This window comes from Phragmites australis, chromosome 4 (assembly GCF_958298935.1).
Source record: "Phragmites australis chromosome 4, lpPhrAust1.1, whole genome shotgun sequence".
Lineage (NCBI taxonomy): Eukaryota > Viridiplantae > Streptophyta > Magnoliopsida > Poales > Poaceae > Phragmites > Phragmites australis.
In genome coordinates, this window is record NC_084924.1 from 29,352,747 (window position 1) to 29,374,390 (window position 21,644).

The window sequence follows — 21,644 nt, forward strand, 5'->3', positions numbered from 1 at the left end:
CATGTTAGGTATGGATGCCCCACGACCAGCAAGGGTTGGTCGCAGGATCACATGAAATCACAAGGAGGTTGGTCGCGCAAGCCTCGCGGTAGTCATGTGAACCAAAGGCTGGTCACGCGATGGGCCAGGGTTCAGGAAATATTCCCTGCCAGATGCCATATCCCACGTGGGGCCTGTTAGCTAGGGTGCCTCCTTACTCTATACTCCAACAACGTTAATTCTGCTACGTAGTAACTCTAATATGCTTGGAGATGAACCTGTTGTACTTTGTTCTCCTAGCGACCATTGATGTTTAAATTGTTGAAATTGTAATAACCTAAAGGTTTGTAATATATTTACATTACTCGCTCTTTATTATGTCTTGTTGTGACAAAGCTTGTTGTAAAGATGTGTGTTCTGATCTTAGACATAAAATACATACCGGGACTATCGGGATTGGATTCATGTTAATCATTGGTGGCTACAATTGTTGTGGTAAGATGTGTGTTAGCACATGACATGTAGAGATACGGATGTGTGCTAGCTCTCATCTCATTAAATTATCACCCAAATGATTAATTCGAATACAATTTGGACGGTTCCTCACAACATGCGGCCATGCATTGGCTCGGGAGACGACATGCTTGGTGAACATACACGAGGTGGCTACCTGCTCGGAGGACGATGAGAGGAGATGAGGAGACAGTGAGAGGAGACCGTGTGGAGACGAATGAGGAGACTGGAATGCGTGTGGCCGCGCTTTGGCTCGGGAGATGGCAGACACTATGGACGTCGAGCTCGATGAATGGTGGCTACAACGAGGAGCTCGTGTGGGTGGTGTTGGAGCCGGGCATGAAGGATAGGAGCACCCGCAATGGAGATGGCTAGTGACCACCGCTCCACTTTGACCGTCACTACTCCTCGAGAGTGGCTTCGGGGAGAGCAAAATGAGATGGGCATGACTGAGGGAGATGGGTTCAATTTATAAAAGAATTATCACTTTCGATTAGGAAGATGAACCGACAGTGATTAATATCAACACTGCCGATTAAAGGCACATATTTAATGCATGTCTTTATAAGAACTGACAATGATAAATATTTATCACTACTGGTTATTAAAGGCACATCTTTTGAAAAATCGATAGTGATAATTTGAACATCACAAACCTACAATGGTAACCACTATCACTGTCGGTTATTACTGGTACGACTTTTTTTATGTGCCTAAAGCTTACGAACTGGTACCGGCACTACTACAGAACTAGTCATAAGTGTCGCCTCATCAGTGCCGGTTTAGCTAAAATTGGCACTGATAAGATATCAGTGCCGGTTCATAACATCCACCCATCCATTCAGTCAAAATCAACTAGTATCAGTGCCAGTTCGTATTAAGAACCGGCACTGATAAAGTGATCGGACACAAAATTTATATTCAATCGATTTTAGTCTCGCCACCTCGCGTCTGTCAGCTCCTCAGTCTCGATCAGATCGAGTCGATCTTATCCTCTCGTGCCTCTCTCTCCTCTCTCTAGTCCGGTCTCTCTCCTCTCTGTCTCCTCTATCTCCGTCTCTCGGTCTCCTGCAGTCCTGCCTTCACCGGCAGCACGGGCCAGGCGCGTACGAGCGGGCCAGGCTAGTTGCAGTGTGGAGGAGGCGGCTGGTGTGGAGGGCTCAGGCGGTCAGTGTGGTGTGGAGGGCTCGGGCTCAGGCAGGAGAAGGCGTTCGGCGAGCTCTTGCACGGGCTTGGGCTCGGGTGGGAGAAGGTGTCCGGGGAGCTCGTCCACGGCACGGATCCACGGAGAGCCGCAAGATCGGGAGCGGCTCCTTCGGCGAGATCTACTTGGTTCGATCTTGATCATGCATTGCTCCATTTCCTTTCCCCCTTTTCCCCTGTTTCCATGTTTGGATTTGATGATGTTCTGGCGCGGCGGTGTTGTGCTGTTTTCTTGTGCTGTGTTGTATGGATAATTGACTGATGTGTTCTTGTGCTGTGATTGAGGAGGCGTGACGGTGTTGTGCTGTGCTGTATTGATGATTGATTGTTGTGTTCCTGTGCTGTGATTGAGGAGGCGCAGCAGTGTTCTGCTATGTTTCTCCTCTATCTTATCTTGTATTTTTGATTTGTTCGTATGGATGATTGAGTGCTGTGTTCTTGCACTTTCGATTTGAGCCTGAGATGTGTTTGCATGGATGATTGAGCCGATTTGAGCATGGTAGCCGGCGGCGGCGGCAGGAGCAGCAGCCGACTCGTTTATTTATTTTTGGCTCGGGAAGCTTTTTTAGTGCCGGTTGGAGGCATGAACCAGCATTGAAAAGAACTTTTAGTGCCGGTTTTAGACCCTACTGACTATTAGTACCGAGTAAAGAGTGCTAATTGAAAAACCGGCATTGAAGCCATTTTTTAACCGGTACTTTTACGTCTTTTTGCAGTAGTGCGGTAGTAATATATTACTGTCGGTTATTACTAAACTTACCTTTAAAGAGGTACATATAACTATTTCTGTAGTAGTGATACCTAAAAATCTTCTGCTATTGAAGCTTGCAAACTTTCATAAGCATGTCATCTACCATTTGCACAATCTCATTCGGAGTGCTAGCTAGTAGTGTCGCTCCAAGAAGCGTCCAAACTTGGCAAATTTGGAAATTTAGACAACATACGCGACCGTATTTGCGAAATTAGACAACATGTCGACGTATTTGCAAATCTAGCACTCGTATTCGGTATCTCAAATTCCAAAATTTGGATTTCGGTAACTCAAATTCCGAAAACACCCCGGGCCCACTGAATTCGGCAACTGAGATGCCGAATACGGCACTGTGGGCCGTATTCGGCACCTCAGTTGCCGAATTCAGTGCATCATGTCACTTTCACGTCGTGTCGATGCTTTCGGTGTGTGCGTGCCAGCGGGATGCTGCTTTTGCGCTTAATAAAAAGCCCTGGCTCGCAGAAGAGAGAAGGGAGAAGGGAGAAGAGAGCAGCAAAGGAGAGAAGGGAGAAGAGAAGAGAGCAGCAAAGGAGAGAATGGAGAAGAGAAGAGAGCAGCAGTGGAGAGAAGAGAGCAGCAGCGGAGCAACGCTAGGAGAAGCAGCTCGAGCAGAGGGGGCAGTCGGAGAGGATCAACGCAAGCAGCAGCCGCGCTCAATTTCCTTAAGGTAAGTTCTTAGATTACGTAGTTAATTAGTAATTGTAATTAGATTTTTCTTAGTTCGTTCAGAAGTATATTAGTCCTTTCGTCAGTATATTGTTAAATTCATTCAAGTACATTTGATTAATTATATTATTTTGATAAATTAGAGTATTTAAATTATTGATTTAGTTGGGTTATATAATTTTTATTATTAAGTGTGATTAGATTCTTTACTTAATATAGTAACATGAATTTACGTGATTTAATCTAGGTAATTAGTTTTATTAAAGTAATATAATTAATCAATTAACTTGATTAATTAGTTTAAGCACTTAGGTTTGGTAGAACCGTAGAAGATAGTGTCCAATAGCAACAAAGATGCATATTAGTTGTATATTGCGCTATTTAATTAGTATTATTTTTGTACTTATTATTTATTACATGTACATTTATTTAGGAGATACGGTATGATTTTTCATATTTATTATGGAGAACGTCCTACAGTTTTGCACGGGAGACTTGTAACAATTCAGAACTGCCAGCACATAGAGAGTTCGGTTGAGGTACCTATTGATCTAGATGGCCTGAAATCACATATTATGCGCCTTTTGCGTGTGAACCAGCAGTCCCATACTGTTGTCCTAGAGGGTGTACGGCCGCGGCTTGTTCCAAATAGCTCGGTCGTTGTCCATACGTTGTTCAAGATGAGTAGGAACAACGCATGGGCTTTGTACTCACGCAAGGCATTGGAGGAGAGCTTTGATATGGCGGTGTACGTAAACATAGTGTCACGACTGGTGCAAGGTGATGCGGTGACCACTGTGGAAGGCTCAGGCCAGCAGGTGATGCATGAAGAGGATGGAGGGTATGTCGGGGAGGGCAGTTCCAGTAGAGAGGGAGGTAGAGTGGACCCTTGTGAGGTCGATGTAGGATGCATGGATAATGAAGACGGTGGTAGCGGGGATGAAGAAGCTGCTGACAATGATGACCCGGTCCCGGCGATCCAGTACTTTCGTGGTACTGGGCTCCTGGAGTGTGTCGTCGTTGAGTATAACACCTTATCTAACTGGGGATACCAGAATAGCGATATTCAGGTCGGGCAACAGTTTCGTAACAGAGGGGAGGTCATCCACTTTATTAGCAACTATGCTGTAATAACAAGAAGGGACCACAAGTGCGCCCGGTCTAACCCTACGGAGTATGAGGTTAGGTGTACCAAGCACCCGAATTGCCCTTACTTCATACGAGCACATCAGCCGAAATATGAGAACTATTTTGTGATCAGTAGACACACCCCACATACATGCAGCGAAGAGGCTATTAGGAATGTGAGCCACACCGTTGATGCGAGGTTCGTAGCCCAACTCCTCATCACGCTTATTGGCACGGAAATTTGTTTGTCGCCAAAATCGATTATGGGGGAGGTGCACACTAAGACTGGCATGCTTGTCAATTACCACACCGCGTGGCGAGCGAAGCAGAAGGCATTGAAGATGCTGTTTGGAAGCTTCGAAGAGTCATACAACAATGCTCCAAGACTGCTGCAGAAGATTGCCATGACGAATCCAGGGACTCAGTGGGCCATGGCGGATGAGCCGATCAGGCTAGATGATGGGTCATATAGCACCACTGACTGATACCTCATTAGGTTATTCTGGTCCTTTGGACAATGCATCGAAGCATTCAGGCATTGCAGGCCAGTTGTATGCGTGGATGCCACATTTCTGAGCGGCAAGTTCCATGGTACTCTTATGACAGCAATGGCGGCGGATGCAAATAATCAGATCATTCCTCTCGCCTTTGCAATGGTTGAGAGTGAAAACAATGATAGTTGGCTGTGGTTCCTCACCTTGGTGAGGACACGTGTCGTGGGAAATAGGGAATGAGTTTGCGTCATCTCAGACCGCAACAAGGGTCTTCTGCATGCGTTGGACGTGCTGCATGATAGCACAAACTGCTCCATTGCATGGCCTGATGTGGAGAGAAGATGGTGCATGCGACACTTGGGCGCGAACCTGTACACAAGGTACCGCAGCAAGTCGCTTGTAAAGAGATTCAAAGGGCTATGTCTTCAGAACCAGCAGGCGAAGTTCAACGAGATATGGAGAGAGTTAAATGAGACCACTCACAAGATGATGGTAGACCAGCAAGCAGGGGAGGATCAACTGCGGGCGCAAATGGTTGGGGGCCAAACTATCGTTAGTCGTTCACGTGGTACATTTAGCCAGTGGATAGCGGGGAAGCCGGCGGAGCGTTGGGCCCTTATCCATGACACTCATGGTGCCAGGTTAGCGCATAGAATTGTAATGATCATATTGTACCGATTCTTATGCAAATAGCCATTCTAAAATTATTGTATCCCATGTTAGGTACTCCATCATGACAACGAACATAGCAGAGGCGTTCAACAATGTCCTAAAGGGAGTACGGGGCCTCCCGTTGTGTGCCATTATTGAGCTCACATTCTACAGAACGGCGGACTACTTTCGAGACCGTGGTAATGCTGCTATGAAGTGCAGCACACGGTTTGCACCTAAGGTGGAGCAAATCATATCAAGAAGGAGGAGCAAGGCACACTTTCATCGGTCGAGGATCTACGACTTGGCCAACAATGACTTTGAGGTCATGTGCCACCGTAGGTATGCTTCAGGGTATAGCGTCGGGGACACCGTGTAGCAGTGTCAACTTGGACCTAACGAGGTGAAGTGCACATGCAATAAGCCAAAACTGCACCATATCCCGTGCTCGCATGTCTTAGCAGCTTGCAGGGACATAGGTGGCAATGACGGATCACAATACGTATCACCGTACTTCACGATCGATGCATTGAGGAGCACATGGCTTCCAAAGATGCGGTCCTTTAACATCGGAACCAACTACAAATCGATCGAGGGCCCTAAGTGGGTACCTTATCCATGAGCATGACGCACAGATCCTGGAAGGCCTAGATCTACGAGGCTGCAAGGTGACATGGATAAAGCAGATGCTGTTGATGGCCTACGCAGGTGCAAACTTTGCAAACAACCTGGCCATGACAGGAGGACTTGCCCGACCCGTCAGTAAACTATCAGCCAACTGTCGAACTGAACTGTCTTAGAGACTTTGTATTGTAAAATGTTATTCACCTGTTAGTTGTACTACTTATTGTGCATTATGTGGTTTGCACTGTACCCCTTTAGACAAGAAGTGACCATTGTATTGTAAATGTAATTTTATTTAATCTATGGCGGGATCCTCTAGTACAGGCTTTCCATGGACACCTTCAACGATCGCTATAGCACTTAATGCCTCCTTACAGGTTGTGCGTGAAGGAAACGATGATCCCTTAAAGGAGAACAACATAATCCAAGCCGTGGCGAAATTGCATGCAAGACCCATATGTTCTAGGTTAACTGCGCCGCTCCAATGTGTAACCACCGAGGACCTTAGGGCCCTCTTGTATCACCGGCGTCAAATGTATCTGAGGGTCCATGAACTGGCCGACCATCCTTCTGTGATAGGTTTCTCTAGGAGGCAAAGAACGATAGTAATGTCGCCGGACCAGTATGCATCCCATATTCAGGTATGTCATATAAACATTTGATCACCCTACTTATCTTATTTCCATTGATTCGAACGGTCCTCTTCTGCGTCAGGCTTTCCCGGAAGACGAATAGTTGATCAACAAAGAAATCTCACACTTCTTGGCGATGTATATGCTCTTCGGCGGGGGTGTGATGCCTGGTTCGCGTAGAAGACGACGACAGTCAGCAAATCAAAGGGGTACAGAGGCGACCTCTACGAATCATCCAGATAATGACGAGGACGAAGATGATGACGGTTTCATGCCCCCCATGCCTAGACGTTCGAACATAAATACAGGAGAATGTTCTAGGAACACTGCAAGAGGACGTTCACGCACAACATCGAGATGCCATACAACTGATAGGGAAATAGGACGTGGTACCACCTCGGAGAAACCTCAAGATGATGACGATGACGACGATTTCATGCCACAACGACCCCGCCCTCCGAGGCTTCCATCTCCGGAGGACACCGATGACCCTGAAAATGATGATGGATTTGCTCGTACTCATTTTTACAACTTCCCAGAACCACCTCGGAGACGACAACCATCTTACCCGGATAGCTTTGACCATCGCACCTGGAATTCTTACGCTAATTTGCGTCGCCACTTTCCTTCGCCCTAAGAATCTATTGTAACCCTATATATTTTATTCCCTTAAGGCATGTTATTATGTTCTTTAGGCGTATCGTACATGCTAATGTTTGTTGTTGTCCGCTCTTTATGTGTAACCTCTGTACCGGGTTCCATGCTACTTATGCTTTACAACTACTATTGTTTCCTCTGTACTGAGAATTTCTTAAATTAACAATACAGTGAATAAGACATAATAGGGATGACCTCGACATTAAAATCAATAATACATGTGTCATGACAAATTATCCTGGCTACTCAACGGCGACGATACCTCACACAATCCCCAGGAGTGTAAGCGTCTAGCGGGTGTGTGGCTCTCATCCCAGCAGCCTGCGCAGGCCCCTGGCTTGCGTGCCCTTGGTCGTCTTCATCATCATCTGCCTGCCCTGTGGGAACCCCACCGAACGTGTATCCCGCCCCGCTTACTCGGCCCTGCATGTAGCATGCCGAAGGATCCTCGTGTGGAAGTGTGGACGGCCCTAGAACGTGCTCCGATGGAGTCCAGTGTGCCGAAGGCTCGCCATGCTGGTACCAATGTGAACTTCCAGGTTCATTGAGATCATGGGAGGACTGCCCGCGAGTAGATCAGTGAAGGTGGCGGTCGCATGCATTGCAGCAGCCTAGTCAAAAGCATTAGGGTCGCTCCAGCAAGGGGTCTGCTGCGTGTAGTCAACGACGTCCTCCTGATGAGTAGATGCTGCAGCCGAAGGTGTCATCGTAGCCAGAGGTGCTAGTGAACCCAGCGTAACCTGCTCGGGCGCAGGAGGCTGCGTGCACTCCTCGGCCTCAGCACCGGAACATGAGACATGACGCGCCGAAGCTGAAGATGTATGTTGTGATTCTGACCGGACGGGTTCCTCACGAGCACTGGATGACCGCCTGCTGTGGGAGGCACGAGACGGGTCCATGGCATGTTGGTTGTACCCCCTCCATTGCGGGGCACACCCACCTAGACCACGTATAGCGTTTAGGAAGCGGGATCCTCTTGTCCTCATGTACTCCCGGAGAGGGTTACGATCCCTCTGCGATGATGACCTGCTTGGTTCCCCACAAGCTTGATCCGCTTGCGTATGCATCTCATACGCCTCTTCAGTCTGTATAAGATGAGGGACATGTCAGTAATACAAAGATTTTCCAAAGAAAACCATTATAAGTAACGCATCACTTACCACAACATGAAGTAGGCGGGCACGATCCTCGGGGAAGGGTCTGGGGCCCGGCTGTACAGGTCCGCTGAGTAAGGTGGCACACGTGCGCGGACGGTACCAAGCAAGGTAGTCCCAGTACGTGGCCTCGTCGTATTGTCCAGCAGTAATGATGACATCCACCACAGCTGACTCTGTCCACCTCCGTATGTAGTCGGCATTCTTGGATGCCCAGTTCTGCATGCCTCCACTCCCCTGTGAGCTCCTCCTGTACGTGATATAAATAGTTATAATTTGTTAACATGGATAACCAATGTACTAAGGCAACATACAATAACACACTTACTCGTGCGCCCGTCCGGCGTGTCGTGGTGGTGGTACTGGCACCACCTGTCGATACCCGAACTGCCTCTGTACACGTTCTGGAGAATATACTTCCACGCAGTTCATGTACAACAAGAAGCATGTGGTCAACCATAAGTCTGCGTCACGGCTACAAGAGGATGCGATGAGTCCACCATCTGCAATTTCTTCTACTCGTGCCATACGCCATGGATCCCACTCCACTAGATCAGCGCTGAGGACGTCTAGGTCACTGATCACCCTGGAGTAGTTACCATGGTCTTGCTGCTGACTCCATCTTAGCCTGGCATGAATCCACCGATACCCCATCGTTGGCCTTATGTCATCGGCAATGCCATCGGAGATGTGGACTGGGTAGTAGCACTTGAGCACCCAAGGTCTGGAAACCGGGAGGTATTCCCAACTCCATAGCTGTAAGAGGTGTAGGCACCCTGTAATAGTTGCCTTCCTTTTTATTCGCTGGGTTGCATCACACAAACCTCTATAGGTTGCAGCCAACACTGCAGATCCCCAACTGTAAGATGTAGGCTCATAAGGATGTGATGCGAGGTGGGCTGCTAACCATACAATATGGGGGATGACATAATCGCCTGCTGTATTGCAGAACATGATGCCTCCGAGCAGGACGTACAAGTACACCTCATAGTGCTGCATAAGTGTAGCCTCGTCCGCATCCAGTGGGCATGGACCGAACTGTGGGAGCCCATGAACCCAGGACATGGAGAGGCCAGCATCCTTCCCGTCGTATTGAACACCAAACCTATAAGATGCAGATGGTCAGATGAAGCTTTAATAGCACTATAATATTTGAAGTGCATTACATAACAAATAATTACCTATCCGCAACATAACCCTTCCACTCCTCCCTTGCGGGTCGCGAAACTATTAACGGGGCGCCCCTGATTGGTAGCCCGGTCAGCATGGCCACGTCCCTCAATGTTACAGCCATCTCGCCAAAAGGAAAGTGGAACGTGTGCGTCTCAGGACGCCACCGGTCGATGAGACCTGTGAGCAGTGCCTCATCAATCGCCGGCAGAGGTGTCCTACCACCGACCTCCATGGGAGCTCCGGCCATCATGAGAGCGAAAGGTAGTAGTCCCGCCCGTGCGAGTGGCTCGTGGAATCGAGGGTCCAACTCCTTAATCTTGTGCACACTCCGGGCTCGTAACGGACCCAACTGCATGAGTTATCCAATACATGTACAGAGTTAGTTCGAAATTATCGTGGCAATAAAATAGCACATATAAACGTGGTACCTGCTGTCCTGTGAATATCATCCTTCCCCTATGGTTCTCGTCGTACCGCTGCTGAAGAAGCTCGGGAAGACCACCATGAGCCATGATAATGATTTAAGGCTTCATGGTTCAACAAATAGGTGAACAACAGATTAGAATAATCTAAGTACTCTAATTAAATAAACTAAGTACTCTAATTAAATAATCTAAGTAATAATAACGTAATTAAATAATCTAATTTGTATAATCTCAAAACTCTAATTAAATAAACTAAGTACTCTAATTAAATAATCTAAGTAATATAATAACGTAATTAAATATTCTAATTTGTATAATCTAAGTACTCTAATTAAATAAACTAAGTACCCTAATTAAATAATCTAAGTAATATAATAATATAATTAAATAATCTAATTAGAATAATCTAAGTACTCTAATTAAATAAACTAAGTACCCTAATTAAATAATCTAAGTAATATAATAACGTAATTAAATAATCTAATTTGTATAACCTAAGTACTCTAATTAAATAAACTAAGTACCCTAATTAAATAATCTAAGTAATATAATAACGTAATTAAATAATCTAATTAGAATAATCTAAGTACTCTAATTAAATAAACTAAGTACTCTAATTAAATAATCTAAGTAATATAATAACATAATTAAATAATCTAATTTGTATAATCTAAGTACTCTAATTAAATAAACTAATATAATTAAATAAGTGTAATTGAATGGATTAAACAATCTACTTCCGAAAGAACTAATCTATTTCGAAACTGACTAGCCAAATAAGCTAATTACTCTAAATATTAGTACTAACCTAAGTATTAAATAGGTAATCTAATAACTAACCGGTACGAAAGTGAGTGATCTCGAAGTATTAAACTGCCGCTGCTGCTGCTCGCGTTGCTACTCTTCTGCTGCTTTCTCTACTCGAGATGCTGCTCCTCTGCCGCTCCTTGCATTCCTTGCTCCCTTCTCTGCTCTGCTGCTGCTCTCTTCTTCGCGACCTCAATTTATTTAGCTCTCCGCAGGCCAACGTGCATGCATCCTGCATCAATAATTCACCGGCCGGCCGAACTCACGGGATGGAAAAAATGAATGACGTGACGTGACAATGATTGATGTGACGCGGCAAAAAGAAAGATGGGATGCCGGCCGTGCCGTATTCGGCACCCGGCCGTATTCGGCACCTCAGTTGCCGAATACAGCCGAATACAGGGTGTATTCGGCAACTGAGGTGCCGAATACGGCCCACAGTGCCGTATTCGGCATCTAAGTTGCCGAATTCAGTGGGCCCAGGGTGTTTTTGAAATTTGAGTTACCGAAATCCAAATTTCGGAATTTGAGATACCGAATACGAGTGCTAGATTTGCAAATACGCCAACATGTTATCTAATTTCGCAAATACGGTCGCGTATATTGTCTAAATTTCCAAATTTGCCGTCCAAACTCATGCAATGCAGCAGTGCCCCAGCAGCGACGTATAGATACTGCAACTGCAAGGTAGAGGATGGATCCTCCCGGACAGCATGCGGACGTCTACATACGAATCGTAGATGCAAGGACGCACGTACGTCTCAGATTGCACAGTTCGTCCACATGCGTGCATAATTGAGTCCAATAAATTAAAGACCGGCACAGATCAATATGGCGCGGTCGATTGATCGCCGGCCCGCGCGTCTCTGTGGATGCATCCACGACAGCGACGCAAACAGCATCATCTATAGATATGGGCATGGCCTAGCTAGTTACTGAAAACGACGCAATGAACGAAGATCGCACTGATCGATCGAGGTATGCGTTGGCATTGCTGCGCGAGCGATCGACTGCGGTCGTCAGCTGCGTCTGGTTCATAATCGGGCGGGGGCGGCGGGTGGGTGCGACGTGCGCGTCCGCCGTGGGGATCGCAGGCATGCAGGAGCTGAGCCTCACGTACGATCGCGCGCGCGTGTCCGTGTTGTTTACCTGATTAGCTTGGCCATCTCTCTCGCGCTAGCTACCTACAGATCGAGCAGCGTCCGAGACTCGGCCATGTGGGGGGTGGTTGGTGGTTGCACTGTACCCTGGACGGCGACCAGGCAGCCCCACTGCAGGCAGGGCGCCCCGGACGGCTAGCTCTAGCTCCTGGTGCGCGGCCGGTTCACTTGGTCAACGGTGATCTGCGTGCAGGGACATATAATAGCTGGGATGGGGCTGCCGCTGCGGTGAGAAAATAGAGATGTCTGAGTAATAACTTCGTCGACGCGAGCACATCTCTGTCGCCGGACGTACATCTCTGTCGCGTCCGCTGTCCGGGTTGTTTGACGAATGAATTGCATATTTCCATGCATCCGGTTCAACTTCTGAAGATCCATGAACTAACTAATCAATCAATACTACTACAAACTATTACATACGTAACGTCTTATCAATACCGATTTAACAATAATCGGTATTGAAGATGTATCAGTGCTGATTCTTAAACTCTCACGTGCGAACAACGACTAAAGAGATAAGAACCAGTACTGATAGTCACTATCAGTGTTGGTTTTTGATTGGAACCGATACTGATATATCAGTGATTGTTCTAGCCACGAACCGACACTGATAATAACTGTATCAGTATTGGTTCTAGGCACGAACTGGCACTGATACCTCAGTACCGATTCTAATCACAAACCGACACTAATAATCAGTATGAGTGTTGGTTCTAGTCACGAACCGATATTGATACTGGTCATTAACCACTTGCTATTATCACAACTCATCTTAAAAAATTCAGAACTTTTCCACACGAGATTGAATGGGGACAAACTTTATATAAAAATTATAGATCTTGATTAGGTCAACAACTTTGTACTTGAAAAGTTTTTAATTTGAGATTATTTAAATGCCTAAATAATTATAATAATGTTGCAGCAGGTCGATGATAGCTCATATTAAAAAATTCATAACTTTTTCACATGAAGTCGAATAGGGAAAACTTTATATAAAAATTGTATCTCTCGACGAGATGTACAACTCTCTAGTTAGCAACCTTTTCATTTAAGATCATTTAGATATCCAAATAGCCATTCAACTGTTTGGTTAGAAGATGTCAAAATGATTTATTGTGCTACTATACTCACGAATGATAGTTGAGATGGATAGAGGTGTCATGCGCACGCATAGCCTATGAGGTCTTGAGTTCGAGTTTTGGTTGCCGCATGCGAGTGAATATTGCGTGACTTGCGAATGTTGGGTGCGGTCGGGTGGACAGCCTCTGGTCGGATGCCCCTGGTCGTGAATTTTTTAAAGTTTTTTTTGCCTAAAAAATGTTAATCGAGATCGAGACTATCAGTGCTGGTTAGAGCCACGAACCAGCACTGATAGTGATTTTAAGTACCGGTTCTATACTCGGTACTGATAATCGATGACTATCAGTAATAAGTAATCAGTGTCGGTTCAAAACTCACCATTAATAGTGATTTTAAACTGACACTGGTAAGGTTTTTGCAGTAGTGCAACCTCAAATTGGCCGTTAGAGTTTCGTTCTCAATTATGTTATTTCCAGCCTTCTATGGAACTACTTGTAACTGATCTGACAATTGTATACATAACCAAACACATACATATTTTACCACTGAAAGCACTCATATATACATACCAGTTCTACACTCAATAAATAAAAGAAAGAAAGGATATCTGGTGCGTCTCTTGTGCAACATAGTTTCTTGTTCTTAGACCTAGTGGATAGTCAACAACGCGATCGACTACAGGCTCACAACAGAAGTCTGCTTTCTTTTCTTACTCAGCTATGTATGGTCCCCCGTCGTAAGATTGTGCACTGCAAAGGGGCAATATATATATATATATTTATTTATCTATAGCCGGCTATAGAATAACCAATTCTGTAGTCAGGCCTAAAGCCAACGCACCCGATTGACCGATTTCGTTCTGACCCAATCCAACTGCTCGTCTCGACTTATTTTTATCCCAACTCGGCTCGACTCTCTCAGTCGTCCTCATCCATATCGATGGAACTAGATAAGCGGTCACCAAATTGAGCCCCCGTTCCTATAAATATAGTAAACACTACATGACGTTCTCGTACATATATTCCCTCTAGCTTCACTCTTCATCCAAACCACTACAACATTTTGTCGTCAGTAATATATCATTTTATTGTCAATCAACATGTCAATTGTAGTAACTTAATTTTCAATTTATTCCCGCGGTATCCTATACATCTAAAATGAATACATCCACTACAAAAAATGTAGTAATTACCACACTCCATTGTCGTAATTAATGTTAACTTTTATTGTTATAATGGCTACATTTTAAATATTGTAATTACTTCAATTATTATGGTAAATTGATGTACATTTTGTGATAAATAAAATATCAGATGACTTTTACATGCTCTAGACTAGTCTATATTGGTGGCGTGTGGTAATCAGATTAGACACGGTACGCGGTTACGTGATTTCCGCCGGTCTAGCCGAAGCGAACAGCATGTCTTGGCTGACAGTTCCGCTCGGCTCGGCTCACGAAAGAAACCACGATCGTGCGCACTATGTAAGAATCGAGACACATCAAGCTATAGAATAGTCTATTTTATAGCTGGCTATAAATTATACCGTCCGATATATATGGTCCATAAATATGTGTCGTTATGATACAATCTAGCTCCACCGAATCAAACGGATGCATGCAAATAAAAGGCACGTAGCATGGCCGAGTCGTACACTGGCCATGTCGCCTCCCGTTAATCATGTGAAGGTTGCATGGCGTCGGTCGTTGGGTCCAAACCTTTTTACCCCCTTTTAGGACACGTGAACCAGTTAGGAAAAGAAGAGTTGGGTACGCTCATAAATAGATAAGCTACCATCAAGTACGAGTTTAAGTTCATGAAAAGGCGTCAACGTACGTACGTGTACGCGTCGCCCACGAAAACATGCACGAAAATATATCTTGTCGTGCAAAACTTTTTATTTTCCCATGAATGACGATGACAATAGTAGTTGTGCTTGAAACACTACTATATGATTGGCTATATATGTCGATCTATCATTATCAATACCTAATAGGTCGGTAGTGATAAGGTATCATTACCGAATCAAAAGGCACACGAAAATAATCAGTCAATATGGTTTATGAACCGACAGTGATGAAGGGCATCACTACCAGCTGAAAGCTTAAACCGACAGTGATGCTTTACTACCGGGTAAGGGCATTGACCGGCAATGATACCTGAACTATCACTGCTGGTTCTCGTCATGAACTAGCAGTGTGACAAGCCGACAGTAAGAATCAATGACGGCATACTTAAAAAATTCATAACTTTTTCATGCGAAGTCGGATGGGAAAAACATTGTATAAAAATTGTAGTCCTCGATGAGACCTACAAATATGTAATTAAAAACTTTTTAATTTGAGGTCATTTAAATGCCTAAATAATCTTAACAAAGTTTCAGCTGTGGTTGATAACAGCTAAACTTAAAAAAATCATAACTTTTTCATACGAAGTCGGATGAAGACAAACTTTATATGAAAATTATAGCTCTTTACGAGGTCTACAACTTTATAGTTGATTATTTTTTATTTAATACCATATAGATACACAAATAAATGTCTAATACTGATACAGAGGAAGCCACATACTTGATCACAAATTTTTGGCTTAGATCTAGTGTGAAACTAGCAGTAATCATTGAAAAAGCTATACACAATGTCACAAAGTTAAAATATAAATTTCAATATTTTTATCATAAGTTTGGTAACTTGGATTGATGAAACGTTTGCATAATATTGACTTTTAGATGTAGCACTGTATCTCCAAAAATTATCAGGTAAATTGGAGAAGTTCAGTTTTTGCTCAAAAACTTTATAGGTTCTGTCGAGGATCTTCCAAGCCTATTTTAGGGTCAATGAAGGTACATGTCTAAAAGTTTGTATTTTTTCGGATGCGTCTCGTCATTAGCTTTGAAAGTAGAGGTCAAACGTCGAAATCAGACTCTGTATGCAAAAGTTATGATTGTTTTACTAAACACTACACGGATTAAACATAAATTTTTTTATACGGAGTCAGATGAAGATAAACTTTATATTTGGATTGTAGAACTCGACGAGATATACAACTTTGTAGCTGATAACCTTTTCATTTAGGATCATTTAGATGTTCAAATAGCTATTCAAACGTTCGATAAGAAGATATTAAAAGTATTGATTTTGCTATTGTACTCAAGAACAAATAAGATACGAGATGGTTAGAGAGGTCACGCGCGTGGAGCTTCTGATCAAGGTCGTGAGTTCGAGTCCTGGAAATCGCGTGAAAAAATTGCGACTGAGCAGCGATCGGTACTCGAGCTTCTAATCGAAGGCGGGTGAGTAGTAGTTGATTAGGTGCCTCTGGTCGAAAAAATATTTTTTTTCTTTTTTTGATCACAAATATGTTGAATCAGGGATCGAAAATCACTACCGGCTGAAGTCTTCAGGCGACAGTGATAACCCATTTCACTGTCGACTGAAGGCTTCAACCGACACTGATAACCCTTTCATTGCCGGTTCCCAGACCGACTGTAATAGTCGAGAACTATCACTGCTCATTACCCACTGTCAGCTCTAATACTAGTAGTGAAGAGGGTTTTGGAGTCGACAGTGTTAAGGGTTTCTGCAGTAATAAAACCTGATCAATAATGTGTACACAAATGCAGCACCTAACATGCATTGTATGTGCACGTCGTTTGCTTGTTGCCAGTTCTCCATTTGGATCAAGGGACCCTCGAGCATTATTATTCCACAATAATGCAATGCTAAGTAATTATCTACGTACTTGAACGCAAGTTAAGTGGATACAATGAATGCATTTAATTTAGTTTTCGTTACACCATATATAGTCAAAAGTGCAACTTAATTCATGCATTTTTTTTGCATGGAACTTAATTCATGCATTTAACCCCCTACGGTAAAAGAAATGACACTACGAGGTGCAGCTCCATTTCCATTTATGCAAGTTTACATTGACCACACGAAAACAATATTTTTTAAAAAAAACTGCAGGACATGTAATCGATCTGTATGTTTTTTACATGGATAATATTGTGTGCAGCTACCTCCTCCAAGTTGCGTTCATGTTTCATTTGCACTCTTTAGTTCCTCAAATTTATCCAAATGTGTCGTCATCCATCCAAATATGGAGATTTCATCAGATGCCACTCCAAAGATTGACCACTTCATAAAATATCATTAATGAGTCTATGGCATGTGGACTTAGGGCCCACATTTCAGTCAGAGCGAGTAGCCTTTCACGGATGGCTCAGTTGCATTTCATGAATTTTCCATTCAAAACACAGGTCAGGCTAGCACCGTGACATACTAAGGAGGAACTTTTTTCTCTTTCTTTTCTTCCTTCATCCCCATTTCCAGGCCTGGCAACATTACGGATTAGACCTGCGTGTAGCAAGAACTCATTCAATCCGAAACCTGAATAAAAAACATGATCAGAACCCGAACCTGAACCACTTAACCCGTGAAAAATTCTCTGACCCCAAACTAGACAGGGACCCACGGGTGTGATCCTGAATTAAAAAAACACTCAAGTATGCATTAAAAAAAAATGCCACTTAAGACTTTATAAGCAAAAATTCAATCTAACAAACTACTGCATATCCACCCATCATGTGCAAAGTCCAATACCTGAATTCATTTACCTAGGGCGGGTGGATTTGGGATGTTTTTGGCCTAAGTGGTGGCGTGAGCCGGGGAGCAGAGGTAGGTGGGCGGGTGCCAAGACGGCGGGAGCTAGGGGCGTTGAGGTGGGCAGGAGCCAGGGTGCAGCAGCTAGGCAAGCAATGCCGAGGCAGGTGGGACCATAGGAGTTAGGGAGCGGAGGGCGGCTGGCAGCTGCAACACTAGAGGTAGGGATGGCAGTTGGCCCACTTGGGTTGGGACCCCGCAGGTTTCAGACCCGACAGGGTCGGGTTTAGGTTAAAAAATGGCCCTATGGGGTTGTCGGGTCGGGGCCTTGACTCGAATCAGGTTCGGGATTGGGTCTAATTTTCCACCCGTGGGGCCACCCGCCCACCAGAAACTCGAAGATATGCCAGCCACAGAGCCACTCCACCCACACGTTTGTCGTCCACTCGTCCCTCTCCCTCATCTCCCATTCTTCCCCTCGATCCCTCCGCCTCTCACTCCCTCATCATTTCTTGATCCCCCAAGCCATGATCGCCACTAACCGGTCATCCCTACCCTCCGCCCGTCGGTGCCGGCATGCCACCGGTCGCCGGTGCCTGCTCCTGCTCCCTCCTGTCTCCACCTCCCCGTCTCCCCCACCATCTCCCCCTCCCCGGCTCCCCACCGCCACCAGGCCCCACCCTCCACTGACGCAAGGTCGACGAGTAGCATGCAAAATTTGTGAGCCCCGAGCACAGATCTGCCCCCTCCGAGCCACGAGGAGCCAAGGGGTAGGTCGCATGACTCTCCATCGACCAAATCCTGACATCTCCCATATGATTTCGTGCACTGGAGGGTTGGATCCGTTGGTGGTAGGTGCGGGGAGGGCCGTTGCGAGCGCCGGTGGAATGACACGACACCGCATGGGCCCATGGCGCGATGAGTGACTACGGGTGCATAGGATGGGGAGTGGCAGAGCGTGGGTAGGTGTTAACGGCTTCAGGCAACAACAAGCGCAGAGGAGGGAGGAAGCCAGAGAACAGGGCATCGGCGGTGAGTGGTGCACTGGAGAGCGGCGACGACCACGACTACATGCACGGGTAAGATAATCTATGTGCTTATGTGATAATGAAAATGAGCGGTGCTCCATGTTTGATGAAAGTTTTGTGTTGATTGTGATCCCGAGCAAAGCTCGGTTCTATTGCAAATTTGCGATTGATTTGCCAGCATATGCACCGAGGCACTAGTGTAGCCGAGGTGAGCATAAGCTCATCGAGACAGGCAAGTGCGGGCGTGAGGCGCACTGGGGAGGGAGAGGTGGGCTAGGGTTGCTTGGGTTCCTGCCGCGTCTCGGGTCCCCATCAGAGCCAGGGGCGGAGGTAGTTTTGCACCCGATATCTATTTTGGGGCCGAGTCAGGTTTACGAAATCGGGTTTCAGGTTTTGTGCGGATAGGCCAAACCCGACTGTGGCAGACCCGTTGCCACCTCTAAGTGGAGGGTGGAGGGAGTGAAGGGTCAGGTGGAGCACTGGAGTTAGGGTTAGGTAAATTGCTAGCCGACATTGGGCTGGGCTGGCTTGCATGTGGTGACTCCATTTTCAGGTGCCCTGTGGATGTCCACGGGGCCAAAATTGCACCCGCGCTCGCACCCACCGGGTGTAAAACCCACCGGGTGTAAAACCCGTGGGGAACAGATCCACCCCGACCTATTACCATGCCTACCCATTTCCACTCTTTTCTTCCCTGTTCTTCTCCTCTTGTGCACATCCTCCTTTAAAAAGCTTTCCGTTCATGAGCTATGCTAGCTAGCGCTCCGCTCTGCCACTCACCTAGAGGCTTATCCCACATTAGGGCTTGTTTGGGAGCGAACTTCCACGCAAGGATCTAGGCGTTTTCCTCAGGTGAAGGACCACAAGAGTAGCTGCCTTGGGCCATATTGTGGCTGTGTTTGGAAGCCCGCCACCCGGTGTTTGATGGGTCAATCCACCTCATTTCCACGGGGGCAATACGCCATTCCTCGATAGGTTAGTAACCCTTCCCCGTTGCTCGCTCCTGACGCTGCCTTGACCTTCGCCTTCACCTCCCTCGGTTTCCACCCCATGGTCCTCTCCTCACTCCAGCTCCTCCTGGTGAGTCTACTCTTCTTCCTCCCCTACGAGGATCAATCTCCTCCTGATCCCATGTTTTTCCTCTCCTCAGGGCTCCACACCTAACAATCCTTCTAAATTCTGGGGGACACTACGAGGATCCGCACGAGAGGAGCAATGGTGTGAGGATCTACATGGGGAGGACCAACGGCGTGAGGACCCGCATGGGGAGGACCAATGGCGTGAGGATCACTGGGCGTTGCAGATGGGGGAACTTCTTCTTAAGGTATGGAAAAAAATTGTTTTTCACCTCAAATTGTGTAGTGATGGAGGTGCAATGTTATTTTCTTCTTGGTAGGTCTAGCAGTTTTATGTGTTAATTTCATGCAAAATTTGGTGGATCTGGTTACATTTTTTTTTAACAAAATTGATTGGTTATGTGGTATGACATGAGTAATTGATTATGCGATTGATTATGTGTTGATTTTTAGCCTATAGAAATAATCGATTGACTAGATTACGAGCAGAGGCATGGGATATCTTCTCCTTCTGATCTAGAGTTAGTGTAGCAGTAACAGCTAAATAACTCCTTTTCAATGTTGTATAATACAAAATTTGATTTGTTTTGTTTGATAGGCATAAGTACATCAACTGTGGTGGTGATCGGTTTTGAACTTCTCTGCTTCAACAACTACGTCCTGGAAGTTGGAGGTAACTAAATTACTAGTTCACTGCTGGTTGCTCCACTAAACATTTCTTGTTATATCTTGGCTGGACTTAACTGTGGTTAGCAATGGTTCTTTGGCATGCTCAGCCGTCATACTACTTACCAGCTATGGCTTCAATGAATTGTGCAGCAATTTTGTCTTGTCTGCGTATTGCCTGTGGGCAAGCACAAAATTTTTAGGCACATTGTTGCTTGCTATTTGTTGGAATGATGATTTAGTAACATGAATATAAGGCTAGGTGGAACACCTGCTGAATAATTTCAGACATCTTCATGTTCAATATGCTAATTAACTACCTATTCATGTTCAATATGCTTAGTAATAACATGAATTGCATTTACTAGAGAATGGGTTCTTTGGAGAAACAAGTTAGGAAATTCATATTACACCAGGAAGAAGAGGACAATGAACTATTTCTGGCTATTGTCCCTGCTATTCACTCTTGTCTTCATGATGAGAAAAGGCCAGTGCACATACCATCACTTCCTGGTGCAAAAAAGATAAAAGAAATACTCGAAGATCATGAGAGTTGGTGCAGAGCTGAGTTCAGGATGGAGCCTGAAATATTTAGAGGTACAACAAATTTCTTAGGAAGGAGAATTTGTTGCGTGATACACGTGGTGTTTCCCTTGAGGAGCAACTAGGAATATTTATGTTCATGCTCTCTCACAATGCAAGCAATCTAAGGCTAATAAAGGCATTTCAACATAGTGGTGAGACAATCCATAGGAAAATAAAGGAGGTCTTCGATATAATCCCAGCCTTGACTCATAGATTTGTGAAGCTCCCTAGTGCAAACCAAACTCATGTGAGGATTGCGTCTGATCCTTGATTTATGCCTTTCTTTCAGATTAGCCATAAGATCTAAACACATGTCTCTATAACCATTGTAGAACACTCGATTCCAATCCTTAGTTTTCTTTTTTTATGTGTAGAACTGCATCGGTGCCATTGATGGCACACGTATCCCTATAACCATTGCAGAAGACAAGGCTCCTCCATACAGAAATAGGAAAGGAACGCTATCTCAAAATGTGATTGTCGGAGGGTGAACTCCTATCGCAGGGATCCCGAGAGACCCCTTTTTAGAGATTTGGCCGGGGGGATGATCCTGAATGAGTTCGTCAGA

General features: G+C 45.2%; 2 protein-coding genes and 1 pseudogene across 3 annotated transcripts; 1 reads left to right on the top strand and 2 right to left on the bottom strand.

Moving 5' to 3' along the window:
- Positions 1 to 6,893: 6,893 nt before the first annotated feature.
- Positions 6,894 to 8,698, bottom strand: LOC133914710 (uncharacterized). The gene is made up of 3 exons (XM_062357756.1): positions 8,480 to 8,698; positions 8,173 to 8,404; positions 6,894 to 6,988 (listed from the first exon to the last, which is right to left on the bottom strand). Exons 1-3 carry the CDS (start codon positions 8,696 to 8,698, stop codon positions 6,894 to 6,896), a joined length of 546 nt encoding a protein of 181 aa, XP_062213740.1.
- Positions 8,699 to 9,624: 926 nt separating this feature from the next.
- On the bottom strand, positions 9,625 to 11,204 carry LOC133914303 (protein MAIN-LIKE 2-like). 2 transcript variants are annotated; one of them, XR_009909225.1, is made up of 3 exons: positions 10,912 to 11,204; positions 10,075 to 10,173; positions 9,625 to 9,995 (listed from the first exon to the last, which is right to left on the bottom strand). XR_009909225.1 is itself a non-coding variant. In XM_062357424.1 (2 exons), the coding sequence occupies exons 1-2, from the start codon at positions 10,156 to 10,158 to the stop codon at positions 9,651 to 9,653; spliced, it is 429 nt and encodes a 142-aa protein (XP_062213408.1). In that variant the 5' UTR covers positions 10,159 to 10,246; the 3' UTR covers positions 9,625 to 9,650. The 2 variants fall into 2 exon arrangements, 1 of the variants encoding a protein (XP_062213408.1); XM_062357424.1 differs by lacking the exon at positions 10,912 to 11,204 and having other exon boundaries at positions 10,075 to 10,246.
- Positions 11,205 to 20,862: 9,658 nt separating this feature from the next.
- LOC133914711 (uncharacterized) lies at positions 20,863 to 21,383 on the top strand (annotated as a pseudogene).
- The last annotated feature ends 261 nt before the right edge of the window (positions 21,384 to 21,644 follow it).